Genomic DNA, 20842 nt, shown 5'->3' with positions numbered 1-20842 from the left:
GGCCAGAGGACAGGATTCGGGCAGCTAGGCAAGCTTTAAGGCCTGTGGAATTTTTCTGGGCAGCAGGTTCTTAGCAGGCCAATGACCCTCACTGCACCTTTCAAACGGCTGGAGACCCTTTTCCTTCAGGACACCCACATTTCTCAGCCCTCCTTCCCCCGGGTGAGCGTCCCTGGAAGGTTCATTCTTACCACACTCCTCAAGACCATATGGCTATGGCAGGAAAATCCACGGGTCTGAGAAGTATTTAGCAATGGTCATGGATGGAAAAGGCCCCTTTCTCGGAGTGCTGCAAGCTCCCCTGACCCCCTGCATTATAATCCAGCAGCAAGAGGCCACACTTAATTCCCCAGAACCCTCAAGGCCTCCTGCCTTCAGGGTTAGCCCAACAAGTCTTGACTCCGGCCCTGGGATTCCAGGTATTTCCCCAGCCCCACCTCATCTAATTGGTTTCCAGTCAGCTAACCTTTGGCCACGCCCTCTGCTCCAGCCAGGCAAGGCCCTTCAGTGTGGCCGGCAGAGCTTCTGAGACTTCCCATGGCACCGCGCCAAGCCCAGGGAAGCCTCTGGGCTCCCCTTGCTCAAACCACATCCTCCCTGCCCTTCCCCACACCTCAAAGTCTCCTCTGACTAACATTTCCAAACCAAGCGGAACGCAGGCCAGCCCAGACTCAGAGCAGCAGACCAGTTCATTCCCTTCCTGTCCCCAGCCCCAGGACTGGTCACCTCCCCCTATGGGTGAAGTAGTACGGTGAGCCAAAAGGGGAGTTGTACCTACAGGTTTCATCTCAGGACTAATTGTTTTAAGCAGGGCTTAGCCTTGCTTCAAGTATAATTAGTTACTGCCTGTGTGTTTGCGTTTCCAGAGAGTGTTTGCACTTCCTAAGTCTAGCTTTCAACCCTAGGAAGCCAGACTCAGCAAATACTTCTATGTTTTAATACTGAGGAAGGGAGAAGGTCTTAATTACAGAAATGGTCGCCCTAAGTAGTCAAGAGGGCAGTGAAAGAATGGGCCGATTGTGCCTTTTCCGTACAGGGCATTGTAGGAGGCCACTGGCAGCTGCTGGCACTGGTCCCCGCTGTGGCTTTTGCTCTGAGCCCTCTCCTGTGCTGTCACGCCAGCCAGGGCCCTTCTGCCTCCCTTCCTATACTTTCTTCCTGCTTTGTCCATCAGGGACTGGAGAACTTCTTTCACAGACCCCCACCAGGAGCTGGTTGTGAGCCTTGGGGTTCAGCTCTTACAGCTCCCCCCTTTTCTGCTGGGGCTCAGAGAGAGCGAAGCTGTAAATAGCACTTTTGTGACTTTTAGCCTCAAAAACAGTTCCAAAGAGCCTAATGAGCTAGCTAGCCTCCATACCTGCGCCGGTCAGAGCCATAGCCACCAGCCACATGTGGTCTAAGCACTTACTTACAAGGTGTCTGGCCCAAACTGAGCAGTGCCCTCACAGTAAAACATTCTCAAAGACTGACTTAGTTCACACACACACTCAAAGAATATAAAAAATATGGATTGCTGGGCTGGAGAGATGGCTCAGCGGTTAAGAGCACTGTCTGTTCTTCCAGCGGTCCTGAGTTCAATCCCCAGCAATCACATAGTGGCTCATTACCATCTGTAATGGGATTTGATGCCCTTTTCTGTCATACATGCAAATAGAACACTCATATAAATAAATGAATATATATTTTAAAAAATATGGGCTGGTGCACTGATCTTAGCTCTCAGGCTGAGCCAGGAGCACAGAGAGAATTTGAGACTAGCCTAGGCTACAGAGCTAGGCTCTGATTCAAAAAAAGAAAACAACAACAAAAATTTTTGATTGACAACTTTTTACTACTAGTTACTTCATGTTGAAATTATAATTATTTGGATACCATTGATAACATACAATTTTACCCCCCTCCTTTGGGGGGAGCTTTAAATGTGGCTACCAGAAAATTGAAAACTGCAAGCCTGTAGCACACACCTTTAATCCCAGCACTTGGGAAGCAGAGGCAAGCAGATCTCTGTGGGTTCTAGGCCAGTCTGAACTACAGACTCGGTGCCAGGATAACACCGAGAAACCCTGTCCCCGAGAAACAAAAGCAAACAGACAAAGCAGCTGTGGCGCCACATCATGATGACCCTGGACAAAGCTCCACAGTTGAGATTCTGCTGGACGGAGGAGAGCTACATTGCTTCCTGGGTTTGCCACGGTGGTGATGCTCTCTCTCAGCCACTCCATCCTTTCTCTGTCCTGCCTTACCTCCTTCATCCTTGACCTCCAAGGGGCCCTCCTAAGCCGGGGTGCTGCCTCTTCTCATCCCTCTTTATGGTAGTGATACAGGGTGGTGGCTGAGGCTCCCTTGGACCATCATGTCAGGTGGCACACAGCAGGTGGTTACTTAATGTCCACCACCCCGTCCCGGGTGGGGACAGGAGGGGGAATCCCTCCCTGAAGGCTCCTGGAAGCTTTGCTGGAAAACCCTCTGTTCTCTCCTGTTGATCCTGACTCTGGGTGGGTGAATTACATCTGCCGTCTCCCAGGAAGCTTAGGGGACTGAAGCTGAAAAAAAAAACCCGCTAAATGGAGCCAGATGCAGGCCCGGGTACAGCTGGGCTAAGGGCCTGTTTGTCCTGGTTCGCTCACGGTGGGCATAGACTACTTCTGAGTTTGATTGAGGGGAGATTTTTTTCTTCCTTTGGGTTGTGGGCTCATCTCTAAGGACTGCTTGTAGCTAGCTCACTGTGCTTCTCGCTTTGCCTTGTTGAGAGTTCCTCATTCTTTTTCGAGAGGCACCCCCAGATTCTTTTTTGAAAAGCTGGCTGACTGACCACTGTCTTCTGTTCGCTCAGCCTGGACACGGTATTTGGTTAGTTCCTTCAGCGGGTATTTACCGAGCACCTACCGTACGTCAGACACCACTGGAGACAAAGCTATGAATAGATGCATTTCCTGTCTCTAGAGTTCCCACGGTAGAAAACAAACAGATTTACAAAGACAACCTGAAGTAACAGCATACTGTCGTGGCTATGAAGATAAGGAAAGCAGGCTCATGACAGTGACAGGCAGCCAACTGGGGTGCGACCAGTGTAGTCCGGACCCTTTCTGAGGAGCTGAAAGCTAAAAGGAGACCAGACTGTCTAAAGAGCAGGCACACACTGCCTGAGTAGCGTGTGCAAAGGCCCTGAAGACCTGTTTTACTAGCCTCCCTCGCCTTAGCTTTTCTTACTAAGAAACACTTCATTTTACACAAACTGAAGGAACCCTCTATTTCTTGACTTCACTTTTCAGAGGTGCGGCATCCCTCATACAGGAAGCTACAGAGAGGAAGGAAGTTAGTTTGTAATTAGCAAACCTAAGTTTCGTGCATTTAATTCTGCGCCCGACAAGGAACCTGAAGGCCAGAGAGGGGAAGCTGCCAGAACGTGTCAGCCTCAAATCTACCTTGTTTGTATGCACCCCTCTCGCCAAGAGCAGCTCTCTCCCTGAGGCTTCCTCTTCTAGGGTTTAGCACAGGCCTAGACGGCGGCGTAGCCCTTACTGACCTAGACATGTCACAAGGAGCTGGTTCTAGTGGGGTCGAAGTAGACAGAAAGTAGGAGAGGTGGTTTCTGGGTTTCTCTCCTAGGGGGTCATGTGCTCCCAATACTGTCCCCAACCCATGGTGGGGATGAGGCAAGGGCAGCAGCTTTAGCTCAGGCTGACTGGGAAAGCTAAGAGCATCGCAGGTCTTGGAGTGTCTCTCCTGCTTCAGGCACCGCCAGCTCACACACAGCACAAGCATCCATTTCCCTGCCCCGGTGGGCTGCCTGGGCCCACTCCAGGTCCTGGTGCTCTGTGAAACAGCAGTGTTCTTTCAGGCTGCGCCCAGCCTAGTCACTCCCTCTTACAGAGCAACAGCCCTGACTTGAGTCACTCCATTTTGGGTATAAGCACCAAGGAGTGGGGGTGGGGGTGGGGGTGGGGGTGAATTCCACATCTTGTTTACACAAACAAATAACTACCACTTGCCAAAGCATCGAGAAGTACAAATTAATAAATAATTTAGTTGTGCCAATTAATAATGATGCAAAACTGCATTAAACTGATATTGGGACCACCAAGCACACGACGTACCACCCCTCACCTGAGAGTATGGAAGGCTGCAATGTACTCAGGACAGGGACCAATCCCCTTCTCATCCATTATAAGCCGTCCTCAGGAGAATTACCACAGTGAAGGGCTCCTGCCTCTGTGTCCAGCTTGAGGGCAGTTTCTCCTATCCTTGTCACTCAACCTCCTTCAGACTGGCCTTTAAAGAGGCCTGTCACCTGGACCCATATCTGACATCTCTATGCCTGAATAGCTCTGGGACCCAAGCAGCCTAACTCAGAAGAAGGAGCTTCCTTGGCCTCTCTTAGCTGCACTGCAGTCTTTCTCCTTCTCTGAGCGACAGTGTGTGATCTCAGAGTTGGTATCAGTAATTGATAATATTGGAAGAGGGGCTGGAGAGATGTCTTGGCTGTTAAGAAGAACGCCTGCTTTCCTCACAGAGGACCCGGGTTTGATATCCAGCATCTGTATGGCGGCTCACAGCCATCCAACAGGCACACATGCATACATGCAGTCAAAACATTCATACATATGAAATAAAATAAGTAAATCTCTAAAAATTTTTAAAAATTGGAATAAAAGAACTTAATATTGCTAACAGCTAGTTAAGCAAAATCAGAATTATGTGGCAAATTGTAGCCAATATGTAGCTTATGAATGTATTTTATTTATTTAATAAATTGGAAAGGCACAAACATATCCATGTATGTTTCTACCATAATAGACTCATAACATGTTCCTCCTCCCTCCCCTCTTCCCTTTTCCTCTTTCAGGAATGGCTACTGGTCCCAGAACCCAGATCCTTGCTCATGCTAGGCTTTTTTTTACTTCTTACTTTGAGACAGGGTCTTACTGAGTCATCCAAGCTGGCCTTGGACGCATTCTGTAGCCCAGCGCTGAGCTCCTGATGTTTCTGCCTCAGCCTCCTGAGTAGCCGATCTCTGTGTCCTCCTCTTTCAGGGTGTTGTGCCTGCATACACATGTGTGTACTACATGCCTGCCTGGTGCCCATGGAAGTCAGAAGAGGGCACCCGACCCCGGGGACTGGTGTTACTGGTGGCTGTGAGCTACCATGTGAGCTGGGAATCCAGCTGGAAGAGCAACCAATACTCTCACTCTCTAGTCCTCCTTATTAGCTCCCCCCCCACCCCCGCCTTCCCGCAGAGTTTCTTTGTGTATCCCTGGCTGTCCTGGACTCGCTTTGTAGACCAGGCTAGCCTCGAACTCACAGTGATCCGCCTGCCTCTGCCTCCTGAGTGCTGGGATTAAAGGCGTGCAGCCTCCTTATTATGTTTTAAAACATAGTTTGCTCTCTCTCTCTCTCTCCTCCTTCCCCCACCCCTGTTCCCTTCTCGCTATTCCTCTCTGTCTCTCTCCCTCAGATAACTTCTCTGTGAACTGCCCTCAGAGTGCCCCTATCTGAAATCTTACTGTCCCAAATTTCTTGAGCTGGAGTGTCTCTGCCATCAGCCTGCTGGGAAATGGCCAACGCAGGGGTGGGGGTGGGGAAGACCAACTCACGTGTGGGGTTTTAACTACCCCCCAAAACTTACAAGTCCAGCTAAGCTAAGGGACCATCTAGAAAACTCCACGTCCCCTTTTAGCTTCTCCACATCTATGTCCTCGTCTTGGCCCGCCTTCAGCTGGCTCTGCAGAAGCAGGATGGGGGTGCTCTTGAAGTTCAGACATTAATTACCAAGTTAGAATATTTTTCAAATTACAAGGCATAGCCCCAGGAGACAAAAGGCTGGGAGGAGCAGGAGAGGGAGGACAGGGGAGGCTGTCACCGAGACGGGGAGATGGTGGCAGTGGGGAGAACAGGCTAGAGGCTGGGTGAGCAGATACCCAGGCCTCTGGCTCATGTCAAAGCTACCTCCTGCAGAGACACCCTGTGACTAGGAATGGAGGCTTATAGCCTGCCCAGAGATGCAGGCAGGCTTTTCCTGACTGTGAGTGGAAAAGTTTTAACCGCCCCATGTCTCTCCTCCCTATGGAAGCCCTTAGTGTTTTTCACAAAGAGAAGAAAGTCCACCGAGTCATTGTCCAGCTGGGCGAGATGGGGCTGGGAACACCCTAGAAGGGACCTGGAAGGTCAAAGGTCACAAGGGCTCCACCACTCAACCTGAATTAGAAATGCCCAAGAGTTGGTGCAAGTAGGAAAATGCCCTACCTAGATACACTTCGTAAGGCTGGTTCATCCTCCCCTGAGCCACAGGCATTCTGTGTTTCAGAGAACGTACCCAAAGCTGCCTCCTGCCATTTTTCCAGCCTCCTGTGACAGCCTTCTGCAGTCATGCTGAGCTGGGAGGGCACTGGCCACCTCCGAAGTTTGAAGACTGTTTAAAAATGGTTCTGGAGTGGGGACTGGTTTCCCTTTGGGAACCAGTGTCTGGTGGAAGCTGGTATTTTTATAACTGCAGGCTCTCTATCAGATCCTGTGTTACCATGGTTGCTAAGGGGAACACTGGCTTCAAATTTCACATTTCAGTGTGCTCAGCCTGGCTAAGGAAGCAGAACAGTTATGGGGTGGGGGTGGGGGAAAGGATGGGAAGGCTGGTGGGCTGGGTGGGAACTCCAGTTTTATTTTGAGGCCAGCTCAAAGGCACTGCCTCTGTGAGTGGACGTGTATGCTCGGCTGGTGTGTGTGTGTATGTGTGTGTGTGTCTGTGTGTGTGTGGTGTTCTGCACAGGCTAGTATCATACCATGAAAGGCTTGGCTATGCCAGGCAAAAGAGGGGAACAAATGGGTAGGGAGGGGACTATACATGTGGGGGTTCCAGGAAGGGTTAAGCCTGGGTATTCATAGCAGGAGCCTTGGAACCTGCAGGGACTCTGCCGCTAAACCAAGAGCTCAGGGCTTGGGTACCTGGCCTGGGAAGGCTGCAGGCTCAGAGAAACATGCTGCCAGGAGTCTGTACCTAAGATTAGGGGCGAAGGAAACTGCTCGAGGACTTACAGGTTTCATTTCCTCCCTTCGTGCCCTGTGCAAATACTTTCCATGACAGCGAGGTGCTAAGGACCTGCTCTCAGCTAAGATGGCCTTAGGCCTCCCTCACTCCCGACCCGGTTGTGGCCCCCCCTTGCCCCGCCCCATTTACAGCACTGTTTTTCCCACAGTTCTTGACTTCCCTGGGGTCCTCTAGCTCCAAATTTAGGTGACTTTGTTGTCTCTTTAGTGCAGTTTAGTCCAACGAGGAAGTAGCATTTTTCTTGGTGTTAGTTAAATGGCTACACACCCTCCTCTTCGGTATTGCTTCCAGGCTCACGGCTTTTAGGAACACGTGGATGTCATCTTGCATGGACCAGAGTGCATCTGGTGGGAGCCTCCTCTTTGTGCGCAGCAGTTCCCTCCTCCGCCAGCTACCTACCCTCTTTCCCTGTAGTCATCCAGTCCCCAACCTGCCATGCGTGTTGTGGGCTATGTAATTTCTGCAGATGTGGTTGCCATGTTGAGAGGGGCGGGGATGGCAACAACGCTTCTTCCTAGGTTCACAGGAAAACTTTGCAGTCAGACTAGATCACTGCTGAGGACGAACACAGCCTGGGGGTGGGGGGAGTGGAGGGTGGGGGCAGGGATGGCGGCACAGGGCAGTGTAAGCCTGTAACCCCAGCACCTGAGAGGTGGGGGCAGGAGGACCAAGAATGTAAGGTCATTCTCAGCTACATAGTGAATTAGAGGCCAGCCTGGGCTACATGAGACCCTGCCGTAAACAAACAGACAGACACCAAAAAAAAAATCAAGATTGAGCATAGAATCCTACAATTTTGAGATAGGTAAGAGTAAGCGTCTAAGTACCAATGGAAGAACAAAATGGTAACTGGGAAGAGGGTCACAAGCTGTTACTATGACAACATGCCAAAGGACAAGTCAGAGGGTAGATGCTTCAGTATGCTCTGAGAACTGTAAACTGCAGCCGGGTGGTGGTGGCGCAGCCTTTAATCCCAGCACTGGGGAGGCAGAGGCAGGTGGATCACTGTGAGTTCGAGGCCAGTCTGGTCTACAAAGCAAGTCCAGGACAGCCAAGGCTACACGGAAACCCTGTCTAAAAAAAAAAAAAAAAAAAAAAAAGTCCCTCCTCATGGAGGTAGGGAGTGAGCAAGAGCCAGGAAGAATGCAAGTCAGGCAGGGGTATCAGTATCAGGTCTGACTCTGGGGCCCTGCGTCTCCCTTAGAGTCCTCTTGAGGTAAGACTCTTCTCTTGAATCATGCCTGAGACACAAGCTGCAGCATAGCAACGCACTCTGAGTCCCCACATGTCACTTGCTTTCCATGAATGCCTGGCTTACTTGAGGCCCTAAAGCCAACCCAGAATATTCTGTTCCCATGCCACAGAAAAGAACCCTGAGGGGTCTGACAGCTGACAGGCCAGGTTAGAAGTTACAGCCAGGAAGTTCAGCTGCTGAGATTCGAACTTGGGTCTCAGCACCTAAGGCCAGGTGCTCCCACAATGCTTTTGGCCAGTCAGTAGCTGCTCACTAAATGTACCTGGAATGTGGCTGCTCCTGTTACTAGGCCATGGCTGCAGACCAGAATCAACTCAGAAAGCTCCCATCCCCACAGCCCAACTCCATCCCCAGGAAGTTTGGTTTTACTGGGTGAGAGAGAGGGGCAAAGGCCGACTTGGGAATTAGCGATTTTGTAAAGCTTCCAGAGGTGCAGGGTGAACATCATTTCCCATGGCTCCAGCCAATAAATCTCCCCTCCCTGAGGGCAGCCCAGAGCACAGCCTACCTTAGGCTTCTTCCCATCCCCCTGCACTGGGGCAGTCAGGAGTGGTCCTCCTGGCAAGGTGCCCTTGAAGAACAGCCAGCATTAGCCGAGTCTTTCTACCCACACCCACTTCATCTCAGCTTTTTTCCCGAGGTCAGATTTCCCTGGAGCCAAAACAATGTGAGCAATTGAATGCACGCTCACGCACGAAGTTCAAAAAGTGTCTCTCTCATTGTTGCACAGAGCACTTTCATTTCCTGATGAGCCTGACTTGCTGGCCTCTGTCCTCCCAGTGTGCTTGTCTGCCTCTTCCCGCAGCTCAGCTTGCTGTTTGCTGGCTCTGCTGGGGGGCGGGGGTGGGGGCGGGGCCGGGACCGGGGGGCGGGGCGGGGGGCGGCATGACTCTCTTCATAGGCAGACCCCTTCGGAGCCACCTTCCACAGGAAAAGTATGGAGGGACGGTGTGTGTTGGGCAGGGGCGGGGGCTGGTAAGAGCTGGCAAGTAGTGCAGAGGTATGAAAGATTCCTGGCAGACACCCCCTTCCCCCCTTCCCCCCATCTTCCCATCCCCTGCTCCTCTGTGTCACTCTTGACCTGAGTTTATGGTTGCGGGATTCTGAGGTCTGAAGATGAGTCACCAAGAGAGACGGGGCTAGGGAAGAAGTGGATGAGAGAGGGAAGGTAGGACTTTCCGGAGGGAGAAAGGAGGACAGGAAGTAAGGAGAAGCAGGCACAAGTTTTGTTGAAAAATCCACCCCCCCACCCCAGGACTTTCCAACAAAGTTCTTCAAGTAAGGGGCCCAGAGAGAAGGGTTTAATAATCACCCAAGAGAGTCTAGAAAGCACGCTCCTGAGGCTAGAAGACGATGGCGGGATGGAAAGGCAGAACAGTGAGCCTTGAAGGGCCATGGATGCAGGGTGCAGGACCAGTCAGACCCAGTATCTGCCAGGCTGGCCCACAGAAGCCAGCTGCCATGGAGGATGATGCCCATACGCCAGCTCTGTTTGTCGCTGGCATTTCCTGAGTGTGGAGCCTCACAGACAGTTTGGCTGAGGGGCTCAGGCTAGATGACGGTACCCTGAGAGCGCTGATAAAGCTCATGGGAGTCTTGCAGGTTGTGTCTCCTAGAACCTCTTTACAATGTCTTACAGTTCTCGGTGTGTACATCTTTTACCTCATTAGTTAAGTTTAGTCAAAGCATTTTATTCTGTTTAACGGGATTGTAAATAGTAAATAGGATTGTGTTCCTAATTTCCTTCCTGGATAGTTTATGATCAATATTTAGAAATGCAAATGGTTTTCATAGTTGATTTTGCATCATATGACTTTATTGAATTTGCTTAATTAATTAATTAATTTTTAGATAAGGTCTCACCATGTTGGCTTGGAGTTTGCTATGTAGATCAGGCTGGGCCTCAGACTCACAGAGATGCACCTATTCTTGTCTCTTGAGTGATGGGACTTATAGCATATGCCACCATGTCTGGCTTATAACAGTTTTTTTTTTGAAGGGTATCTTTAGAATTTTTGATTCAGTCTTGCTGTATAATCAGGGCTGTCCTCAAGCTCATGATTCGATGACTTTAGCTTGTCCAGTGCTAAGATCTCCAATGAAAGCCACCATGCCCAACTAAATGTTTTATTTAAGATCATGTCATCTTCAAACAAGGACAGCTTCATGTCTTCCTTTCGGATATGGATGCCTTTTATTTCTTTTTCCTATCTAATTCCTCTGGAAACTTCTAATGTTTAATATGAGTAGAGTTATTTCTGATCTTGAATTGGAAGGTTCAGTATTGTGAAAATGTCTACACCAACATTTCAATACAATCCATATAAAAATCATAGCCATCCAATTTTACAGAATGAAACAATTCTAAAATTCATACGGAACCACAAAAAGCCCCAAATAACCAAAGAAATCTTGACCAGAGATCAAAATTAAAGGCATCACAGTCTCTGACTTAAGACTATTACAAAGCCACAGTACCCAAAACGTCATGGCACTGGCATAAAAATGGATTTCTAGATTTTATGGAACAAAATAGAGAGCCTGGGAATAAAGCTACACACCAATTGATCCTCAACAAAGGCCAAAGGCAGTCTCTTCAGTAAGTGCTGTTGGGAAAACCCACATGCAGAAGAATGAAACTGGACCCTACCTCATACTATATGTGAATAACAATGCAGATTAAACACTTTCATGCACAACTCTGAAACTATAAAACTGTTAGAAAACATAGTGAAGAGATGCTTGACATTGATTGGGCAGTGAGTTTGGGATATGACGGCACAAGAACAGGCAATGGGAAGGAAACTGCCAAGTAGACTTACGTCAAACCAAAGAGCTTCTACACAGAAAAGGAAATGATCCACAGAGTAAGGGACAGCCCATATAATGGAGGTGATATTATAAACCATACATTAAATAAGGCGGCAATGACCCAAACATCTAAGGCAGCAGTTCTCAACCTTCCTTAGGCTGTGACCCTATAATACAGTTCCTCATGTTGTAGTCACCTCTGTCTATAAAATTACTTTTGTTACTACTTTGTAACTGTAATTTTGCTACTTTTATGAATTGTAATGTAAATATATCTGTGTTTTCCCAATGGTCTTAGCTGACCCCATGAAAGGATTGCTTGACCTTGAAGGGGTTGCGAGCCACAGGTTGAGAAACGCTGGTCTAAGACATTCCTAGGACTCAATGGCAGAAACCCTAGGAACGCAGCCAGGAAGTAGGCTAAGGGTTTGAATAGACATTTCACCCAAGAAATCATGCAGATGGCTGGCAGGTATATGAGGAGATGTTTGGCATCATTTGTTACTAGGGAAATAGCCAATTAAAACACTGTGCGCTATCAACTGATACCTATTATTACAAAATGAGACAGCAAACTGAGAAACCCCACCCCCTGTACAATTGTGAGAATGTAAAATAAATCTGTAGAGAACTTTACTCAGGTTCCTCAACAAATTCTAAAGCAGAACAACTTTGTGGGATTTATTTAGATGAGCTGAAATCACGATCTCTCAGCATATCTGCATGCACTCCAATGTTCACTGCTGTGGTGGTCACAAGAACCACACTATGAAAAACAACTGAACACACGCCATCAGTGTGTGAGTGTAGAAAAAAACAAAGCATGGCATCCATGCAGAACAGAGCATTTATCCAGCATTTAAATGGGGAAAATCCCACAATACCAGCAGTGTGGATAAACTCGAAGGACATCACGCTAAGTGAAACAAGCCAGCCACAAAGGCTAATTACTGCATGGCTCCACTTGTATTAGGTGCTATGTTTGGAGGCGGTTTACTCTCTAAGAGCTTATGTGTTGGAAGCTTCATCCTTAGTGTGGCAGTGTCAGGAGCTGGCATAGAACCTTTCAGAAGGGGAAGCACAAAGAGAAGAAATCAGATCACTGAGGGGTGGTGAGTCGGGGTCACTATCCCCCAAAGAGGTGAACGCTGTGGAGTGAGCTCTCCAGTGGTTATAAAAAGAGCAGGGCTGCCCTGCACCACTCTCTGGCTTCCTGTGTTCATTCTGTGATCTTTCTCATGCACTTTTGCCATGATGCTGTCTACCAGGATGTGACCCAGGCTGGGTAAGCTAGTACCATGCTGTTTGGACTTGTAGCCTCCAAAACTGTAAGCTAAACAAATCTTTTTAAAAATAAAACATTCAGCATCTGGTATGATAGTAACCGAAACCCTGATAATTCATCAGGTACCTAAGATTGGCAAGTTCATTTAATCAGAGAACAGAGTAATGGTTTCCAAAGGCTGATAGATTGTAAAATGGGGAGCTATTCCAGTTAAGTAGATAAATGATCTGGTCTACAACATTGTATGTACGTCTAATACCATCAATATTTACACTTAAGAATCTGTTAGGAGGGGGCTGGAGTGATGGCTCAGCGGTTAAGAGCACCGTCTGCTCTTCCAGAGGTCCTGAGTTCAATTCCCAGCAACTACATGGTGGCTCATAGCCACCTATCATGAGATCTGGTTCCCTCTTCTGGTGTACATGCAGGCAGAACACTGCATATGCAATAAATAAATCAATCTTAAAAAAAAAAATCTGTTAGGAGGGTAGATCTCCTATAAATGTTAGCACTACAACATTAATGATTTTTCTTTGTGTGTGTGTGTGTTGTATATGTATGTATATGTATGTTTTATGCATGTGAGTATGTATGTGCAAGACAGAAGTTGCTGTAAAGAGTCTTTCTTGGTTACTTCCCATTTTATTAAAGGAGGCAGGGTCTCCTGCTAAGCCTAGGGCTTGTGGACTTGGCTAGTCTAACTAGCCAGCTGGCCCCCAGGGATCCCATCTCTGCCTCCCCAGCACTGGGGTTACAGTTGTGCCACATCTGCTTTTAAATAGGTGTGAGGAATCTCAACTGCAGACCTTACAGTTGCATGACAAGTGCTTCCCTCACAGAGCCAACTCTTTAGCCCAAGAAAAATAAGTTAAAAAGGACACGTTAAGCAAACACAAAGCGGGAACAGGAAGGCAAGAAGACACACACATGCGTACACAAACAAGTGTGCCTCGGTCTTAGTCCCTTCCTAGTACTTACTCTCTTTGCTTCCTGCCTGCCACAGGGTGAACAGCTTTCTTAGCCCATGCCCTTCCTCCATGATGCTTCTGGTTCACCATGGGCCTTAAACAATGGAGCCAGGTGACCATGGACCGACCCTTCTAAAACCATGGTCCAAAATCAAACTTTCCTCCTTTAAATGGTTTCGCTCAACCATTTCTCAGCAACTTAAACATCTGGGTAGAAAGGGCAGGTGTTACAGAGCATGGGTCAGCCATCTGCAGGGCCCGGAGGGAAAGCCTATACCTTCTCAGCATGGGTTAAGTAGCAACAGGAATTTTGGCTCTTGAAACTTTCTTGATCTGGCTCCACCTGCTCTGGATGGCTGCTCATGGTTGGGTATCATTACATGTGATAGGTTAAGAATTCACCTCTTCATGGCTCCATCTTCCCTCCTCCTTCTCCTCTTCCTCCTCTTTTGTTGTTTTTGTTTTGTTTTTTGAGACAGGGTTTCTCTATGTACTGCTTTGGCTGTCTTGAAACTTGCTTTGTAGATCGGGCTGGTCTTGAACTCAGAGGTCCACCTGCCTCCGCCTCCTGAATGCTGGGATTAAAGGTGTGCACCACCACACCTGGGTAGCTTCATCTTTTTTTTTAAAAGATATATTTATTTATCATTATGTATACAGTGTGTTACCTGTACATGTGCATGTACATGTGCAGGCCAGAAGAGGGCACCAGATCTCATTATAGATGGTTGTGAGCCACCATGTGGTTGCTGGGAATTGAACTCAGGATCTTTGGAAGAGCAGACAGTACCCTTAACCTCTGAGCCATCTCTCCAGCCCCCATAGCTTCATCTTTTAAGGCCACATCAGAGTAGTTTCTTGGAAAGGCCCTTGGACGCAGGGTCCAGGATCTCCAGGCCAGTCCTTGGTATAGCCTGGCTGTTTGTCTCTGGACAGGGGCCCTGCTCATATTCCCTTTAAGATCTGGCATATGCTTGGTTCCCAAGCCTAGAAGACACAGCTCGAGCTGCGGTGCCCAGTGGGTCCTCTAGGCACATTTACGCTCTGCCCTTGCTGCTCCAGTGCACTCAGCTCCCTCTCCATGCTGGGCTAGTCTCTCTCACCCTGGTTAGAAAAAAACAAAACAAAACAAAACACGATGCACTCTAGTTTGAATTTCAAATGTCCCTCATAGGCTCATGTTTTGAAAGCTTAGCCTTGGGCTGGTGGTGCTATTTTTTGGGGGGGTGGGGTGGGGTCCTAACAACTGAGGGATAGGCCTGGAAGAGGTCTGATAGTGGGGGTAGGGGTGAGGGGAACTGTGTTCTTTGGTAGTGCACTGTCCTTGGCTACTTCTGGCCTCACCCTTTGCTTCCTGTTCGCCACCACACTCTCCAGGCGCCATCACGCTCTGCTCGGGTATATGAGCCTACGTAATGGTGGACAAGGCCCTTTGAAACCATGAGCAGAAATGAAGCTCTGCTCCCATTATTATTATTATTATTTTCCCTGTCGGGCATTCTGTCTATCACAGCCACACGAGAGTGACTATCTCAAAGTGCTGTGTAGGTGAGGAAAGCCGAGAGCTCTCTCTTACCCACAGCTAAAAACCGAATGGGCCACTTAACTCCAGTGGTGTTTAACTCCGGTTTCTTCTTTCACAAAATGCTGAAAGGCGTAGACAGCCTTACTGTTCAAGATTACCATGAACACCAAGTGATTCTGTGTTTGTCAAAATGTCCCCCTGCCCAAAAAGCTTAACTAATCAAACAAGTGTGCATTAGGAAGGTCTCCCTGCTCCCTTGCCTGTGCAGACCTTTTGGCACCTTCCGGATCTCACACCATGGAAGTTTGCACTACCTTAGGTGGTGTGAAAAATCACCCAGCAGCCAGGGCCAGCAACTCCCGACAGCCCTGCTTCCTGCTGGGGGAGCAGGTGACACCACCCCCAGGAGGAGGCGGGCGGCGGGGGGAGGGCAGATCATGCAGAAGGGATTGGGCAATTCAGGTCACTGGCCTAGAACAGAACTGTTCCTCATCCATCATGATGAGGTGGCTGGCTCTTAGGGGCGCATGGCCATGTGGACAAGGATGGCCGCTCCCAGCCCCCTGCCCCTGAGAGGGCTGCCTTCCACTCACTCCACAGGGACACAGAAGGGCCAAGCTGCTGGTCCTCTCGGTGCTGCACATCACACTGGGGCCCTGAAGAGTAAGATGACGTCAGGGGAAGCCATGAATGCGCTGAGTGAGGCAGCTCTAAAGTCAAGCATATTCAGAAAGCAACGGAGACTGCCGGAATAGGATGGCTCGGCACTGTGGGTTCATGTGACCCTTCGGTGATGTGTGCTCTGCTTAAGGCTGGGCTGAGCACGTCATTTGTCCTATAATGGGATGCGCCTCAGACACAAGCATACCCTTCTTTTGCTCAAATTGCTTATTACAGTCTATTAAGAAACATAAGCATGCCTTCTTTTCCTTTCAGTCCATTTTCTCTGTAGCTTTTCCCAGAAGATGCTTCGAAGAACCTGCCCTCACTGCAGGTCTTTCCGCCAAGGGCCCAGGAACCCCCTTCTTGGCACTTTTCTGTCCAGGCCCTTTAGTTCTCTAGAGACCGTTTTCCCCTGCATCCTGGTGGCAACAAAGGGCTGCCAGGCAGGAGAGGACGGGGTGGGTGGAGTCAGGACTGGTACCAGCTCCTACTGAAGGTTTCTGGGATGCTTTTCACTTGCTCTTCTGGAGCTTCCTGGAGCATTGCCTCCTGAGTTGCCTCCTCCGGATGGCTACTCTTCCTCTAACTCCTACGTGGCCTCACCATCCCCCCCATTTGCACCCTCTTGCTGGGTGATCCTACCTGTCGCCAGCCTTGAGCACCAGGTGCCACATAGATGCCTGACAGAAAGAGTTTTCTTACTTCCTATGTGACCTCTTGTGGAGCTTCAGGTCCTTCTGTTCACCATCCTCAGGGCAGCCTTTGAGGGGAGCCAACAAGTGACCCAAATATATGCCCTGAGACCTAGTTTCCTGGGTCTCAGTCCCATGACAATTCTCTTCCTGAAACTCACACAGCAGTGACTATGGCCATGTGGCTGGTAAAGGGGAGTTCCGGACACTCCTTCCTTCCTTCCTTCCTTCCTTCCTTCTTTCTTTCCTTCTCTCCCTCCCTCCCTCCCTCCTTCCTTCCTTCCTTGCATCTCATATCAGCAATCTTAAGGATGCTACTACAGTCCCAGCTCAGCTTGCTCCCTCCTAGTGGGAGGTGGGTTGTTTCCAGCCACCTGCCTTCCAGCCGGCCTCCCAGTGTCCATTTCTAGCCTCTTCTGTTATCCCCTCCAAACAGCCACATTGACTTCATAGAGTGAGCTTTTCTATCTAAGAAGAACAAGCACCCCAAACTTCGTTCTTTCTAAAGCCTCTAGGCTTCTCTTATTTATTATTTTAAAAGGTTTTGTTTTTGTATGTGTGTGTTGTATGTATGTCTGTATGTGTGTGTGAGTGTATGTGCAGCACGTGTGGGCAGTGCCCAGAGAGGCCAGAAGAGGGGATCAGTTCCCTGGAACTGGAGGTACAACTTAGTCATGAACTGGCCCATGTGGGGGCTTAGAACTGCACCTGCACCTGCTAAATTAGCAGTAAGTGCTCTTACCTGCTCAGCCATCTCACCAGCCCCCATTCATTATGCTTTAAGATAAACTTTAGAAACAAAACATTAAAAAAAAGAAAGAAAAAAAAAAGATCAGTAGTAAACCAACTCAACCCAAAATGTGCCACCCTAACCGTCTACTAAGTTCTGGATTAGGAATTGCTGAAGTCTGAGTTAAAGCTTATGCCTTTATGCATGGAGTAGAAGCGCGGGGTGGGGTGTGTGGGGGGATTGTCTCTCTCTGTTACAAAGGACCCAGTCTTTTACACGTAATTCAGCTTCATTGCTTTCTTGTGCTTTTCTCAAGTGTATCTGGTAGCGGCGCGTGGGCAGGGCAGTCACGAGGCCGAGGCCTCTGCTCTTACCTCCCTGAGGCACGTGTAGATGGGGCACACCAGCACTCGGAAGGGCTCTCCGGTGCTGCTCCGCATGGTGCCGAACACCTCACACAGGAAGGTGATGAAGCCCAGCCAGCGCTCCACATCCTGATGCTGCAGCTCCTCGCGCACAGTGAAGTCCTTCTGCAGAGGCACAAGAGAGCGCGTCAGCCTCCCTGGGGCAGGGAGGGGCCCAGGCAACATCAGCTGTACTGTGCAAGGGCCGACGCTGTTTAAACAAGGATGGGGAGCCACGCTGCCTTTGTCCACGGCATGACTTCTAGTTACCCTGTGTCGGGGGTCCAGCCTTTTCCTCCTCTGAGAGTTGCTCAGACTTGGTCACCTTCCTCCTCCACAGATGTCCATCTGCCTGGGATGGAAGCTCCCAAGACTATGGACTGGGGACGTGTATGGTGGTAGCGGAGGTGTGTGCGTGTATGTGGGGGGAGGGGGAGAGAAGGGAGGGGAAGGGGTGGGAAATGACACCTTCCTCAGATTCATTGTCTCCTGGTTCAACTCATTTTATCTCCTTTGTCTGACTCTCAAGTTGTCTTACTATCAGGGCGTTATGGAGAATGCCGCTTGCCCGGACAGATCTGCAATCCATCACTAAGGGCCATTTTTAGCCCCTGTGCTAGGTTCAAAGCACAAGTACAACCCCTGCCCACTACTGGCCTAGCAGATAATAGGAAGAAAAATGTTAATCTATTGTTATCTTGTGTATGTGCATGACGTGTGCATGGTTGCGTGGTGTGGATGTCAGAAAACAACTCTGGAGCTAGACTTCTCCTTCTACCTGTATAAGGTTTGGAGGGATCCCATTCAGGTCACCAGGCTTTCATGGCAAGTGCTGAGCCATCTTCTCCACCCAGCAGGAAGTCTAAAGTCTCCATTCACTCACTCACTCATACATGGGTTCATTAATTCTTCTCTTAAGAACATCGTTGTGCTATGTGCCAGGCAGTACACAAGGCGCCATGGTAGAGCATGCTTACCCTGAACTCCTGACACAAGAGAGATAGGCTAACTGCCATCGAAGGATTCTGCTAAAGTGATTTTGGGAGCGCAGAAGTCGGAGTATTCTCAACTGGAAATCAGAGCCTGGAGGAAGGTTAGGATTCTGAGATACAGACCAGGGCCTAGGGCAGCCAGGTGACAGGACAGGGAGGGAAAGCAGAAATTGCCAGGTGCTGGGAAGGGAGCCACAGGGCTCAGTGAGGAGTCTCAGCTTTGTAAGATAAAGAGCCTTTGATGGTATAGGTGATGTTTTACATTGGCGAGCTGGTGCACTTAGGATGGTTGAAATGGTAAATTTTATAAAAAGTAAAAAATCAACATATATTCTTCAGTTCTGAGGGAACCATGGTATAGAAGAACAGGAAGGGGAAACTGAAACTAAAATGAGGAAAATTTAGTGAAGTTAAGTTAAAATAAGGCACTAAAAAGCCAGGAACAATTTATGGAAGGGAAGATATTTATTTATTTATTTATTTATGTATTTATTTTTTAGTTTTTCAAGACAGGGTTTTTCTGTGTTATCTTGGCTGTCCTGGACTCGCTTTGTAGACCAGGCACAAGGATTTATTTTAGAAATTTATTTTAGTAATTCATTTTGGCTTAAATCTTTTTTTTTCCCTTTCTGATTTTTTGAGATGGGTTTCTCTGTATTGCCCTGGCTGTCCTAGAACTTGCTCTATAGAGCCTTGAACTCAGAGATCTGCCTGCCTCTGCCTCAGGAGTTCTGGGATTAAAGGCGAGTGCCACCAAGCCCAGCTAAGAAGGAAGAATTTTTAAAACTTCAATATGAAAACAAATATGGGAGAAGTAAGGGATAGTAAAAATTAGAACTATGTTAAGTTGAAAAACATGATGACGTGAGTAATGTTTCGGGAAAATAGATATCATCACGCTTTTTTCAAAAAGAAATAAATCAAAGCCAGGAAAGATGAAAAGACATGAACTAAAATGAAGTTATAAAAGAATTAGCTGGGCGTGGTGGCGCACGCCTTTAAACCCAGCACTCGGGAGGCAGAGGTAGGCGGATCGCTGTGAGTTCAAGGCCAGCCTGGTCTACAAAGCGAGTCCAGGACAGCCAAGGCTACACAGAGAAGCTCTGTCTCGAAAAAAAAAATCATCAGTTTTGTAGGGAGGTCTCTAAAGTCATGACTCTTTAATAGGTAAATTCACCTAAACTTATTAAAAATGTGAAATTATTGTCATTTGGAAACAAATTCAAAACACAGGAAAAATAAGCTTGCCAGCGAGTCAGCAAGTGAAATCTCCCGGTAAGTTATAAAGAAGGGAGCACCAGCTGACCTCTCTAATGCGAATGGCTGGGGAAGTCCTAAATGAAACGGCAGCAGAGCAGATAGATCCATTTAACCAAGTATACTTTCATCCTAGGAAGGCTGCGATGATTTAGCACCAGGAAATCTATAAATGCAATCTATTACATCAAAGGGTCTGATTGAAAAACAGCAGCAATGCCCATGGGGAGGAGGGAGAGAGAAAATTATTAGATTATGTGTATGAAAAACCCAAGAGAACCCTCTAACAAAGATTAATCAGAGTTTAGAAACTAATTAATATGAGTATTTAGATATTAAATTAATGTATAAAAGTCAACAGTTTGCTTTCATGACACAATTTACCAGTAAGATGTTTCAATGATCAGAAGCTAATTTATAAAAGTCTAACATGAACTTTTGTGTGTGTGTGTGGCAAGGGCATTGGATGTAGAAACTTAAAAATAAAATGACCCTAAAAGTAATTTGAAAAAGTAATAGGAAAAAAATCAGTAGTCAAGACGCAACAAAATTGGAAAGGGTTGTATCACTTTTTTTTCTTTTTTTTTTTCTTCAGAGGGCTAAGGGGTTGTATCACTTTTAATTTGTTCCAAAGCTTTAATAATTAAAAGGCCATGGGATGGACAGAGCGTAGACAGCTAGATCAGATAGCCCAGAAACAAATTTGGCGTTCACAAGGGTTTAGCATATGATCCCTGGAGGGTCACAGATGAGAGGCAGAGGATGTAGTATTTGCATGACCAACACGGAAAAGAATCTATCGTCTATTCATCCCGGACCCGAAGATGAGCTCCAGATGGAAGAAAGAGGCAATTAAGAAAAATAAAAACCCGGAGAAGGTGAAATGGAGTGAAATCACACTTTTGGGTGAAGAAAGGTAGCTTTAGAGTGAAGTAACAGAGGCTGCACAAAACAATTAAAAAGGCTTCTGACATGGGGGAGCAACAGGCCTTCAGTAACTAGGACAGACGGTAATTGCTTTAATACATAACAGCAGCTTTCAACCTCACGGTCAAACGACCCTTTCAAGGGAGTTGAGTATCAGAAACCCTGCTTGTCAGATACTTACACTACAACTCATAACAGTGGCAAAATTACAGTTACTAAGTAGCAACAAAAATAATGTTATGGTCAGCAGTCACCACAACATGAGGCACTGTATTAAAGGCTTGTAGCATT

The 20842-nt window shown here is 47.9% G+C and overlaps 1 protein-coding gene across 4 annotated transcripts in view; it reads right to left on the bottom strand.

Annotated features, from left to right (window-relative positions):
- Window positions 1-20842, bottom strand: part of CTIF (cap binding complex dependent translation initiation factor) — a 258794-nt gene that overhangs the window by 22284 nt on the left and 215668 nt on the right. For all 4 annotated transcript variants that reach the window (XM_084780989.1, XM_084780992.1, XM_084780990.1 and 1 more), the window contains exon 10: window positions 17346-17501. In XM_084780989.1, coding sequence (XP_084637115.1) covers window positions 17346-17501 — 156 coding nt within the window. The remainder of the gene's footprint in view (window positions 1-17345; window positions 17502-20842) is intronic.

The sequence above is a fragment of the Acomys minous genome, assembly GCF_964271855.1.
Source record: "Acomys minous genome assembly, chromosome: 4".
NCBI lineage: Eukaryota > Metazoa > Chordata > Mammalia > Rodentia > Muridae > Acomys > Acomys minous.
The sequence above is the reverse complement of the archived record's forward strand: the minus strand, read 5'-3'. Positions and strand labels throughout refer to the sequence as shown.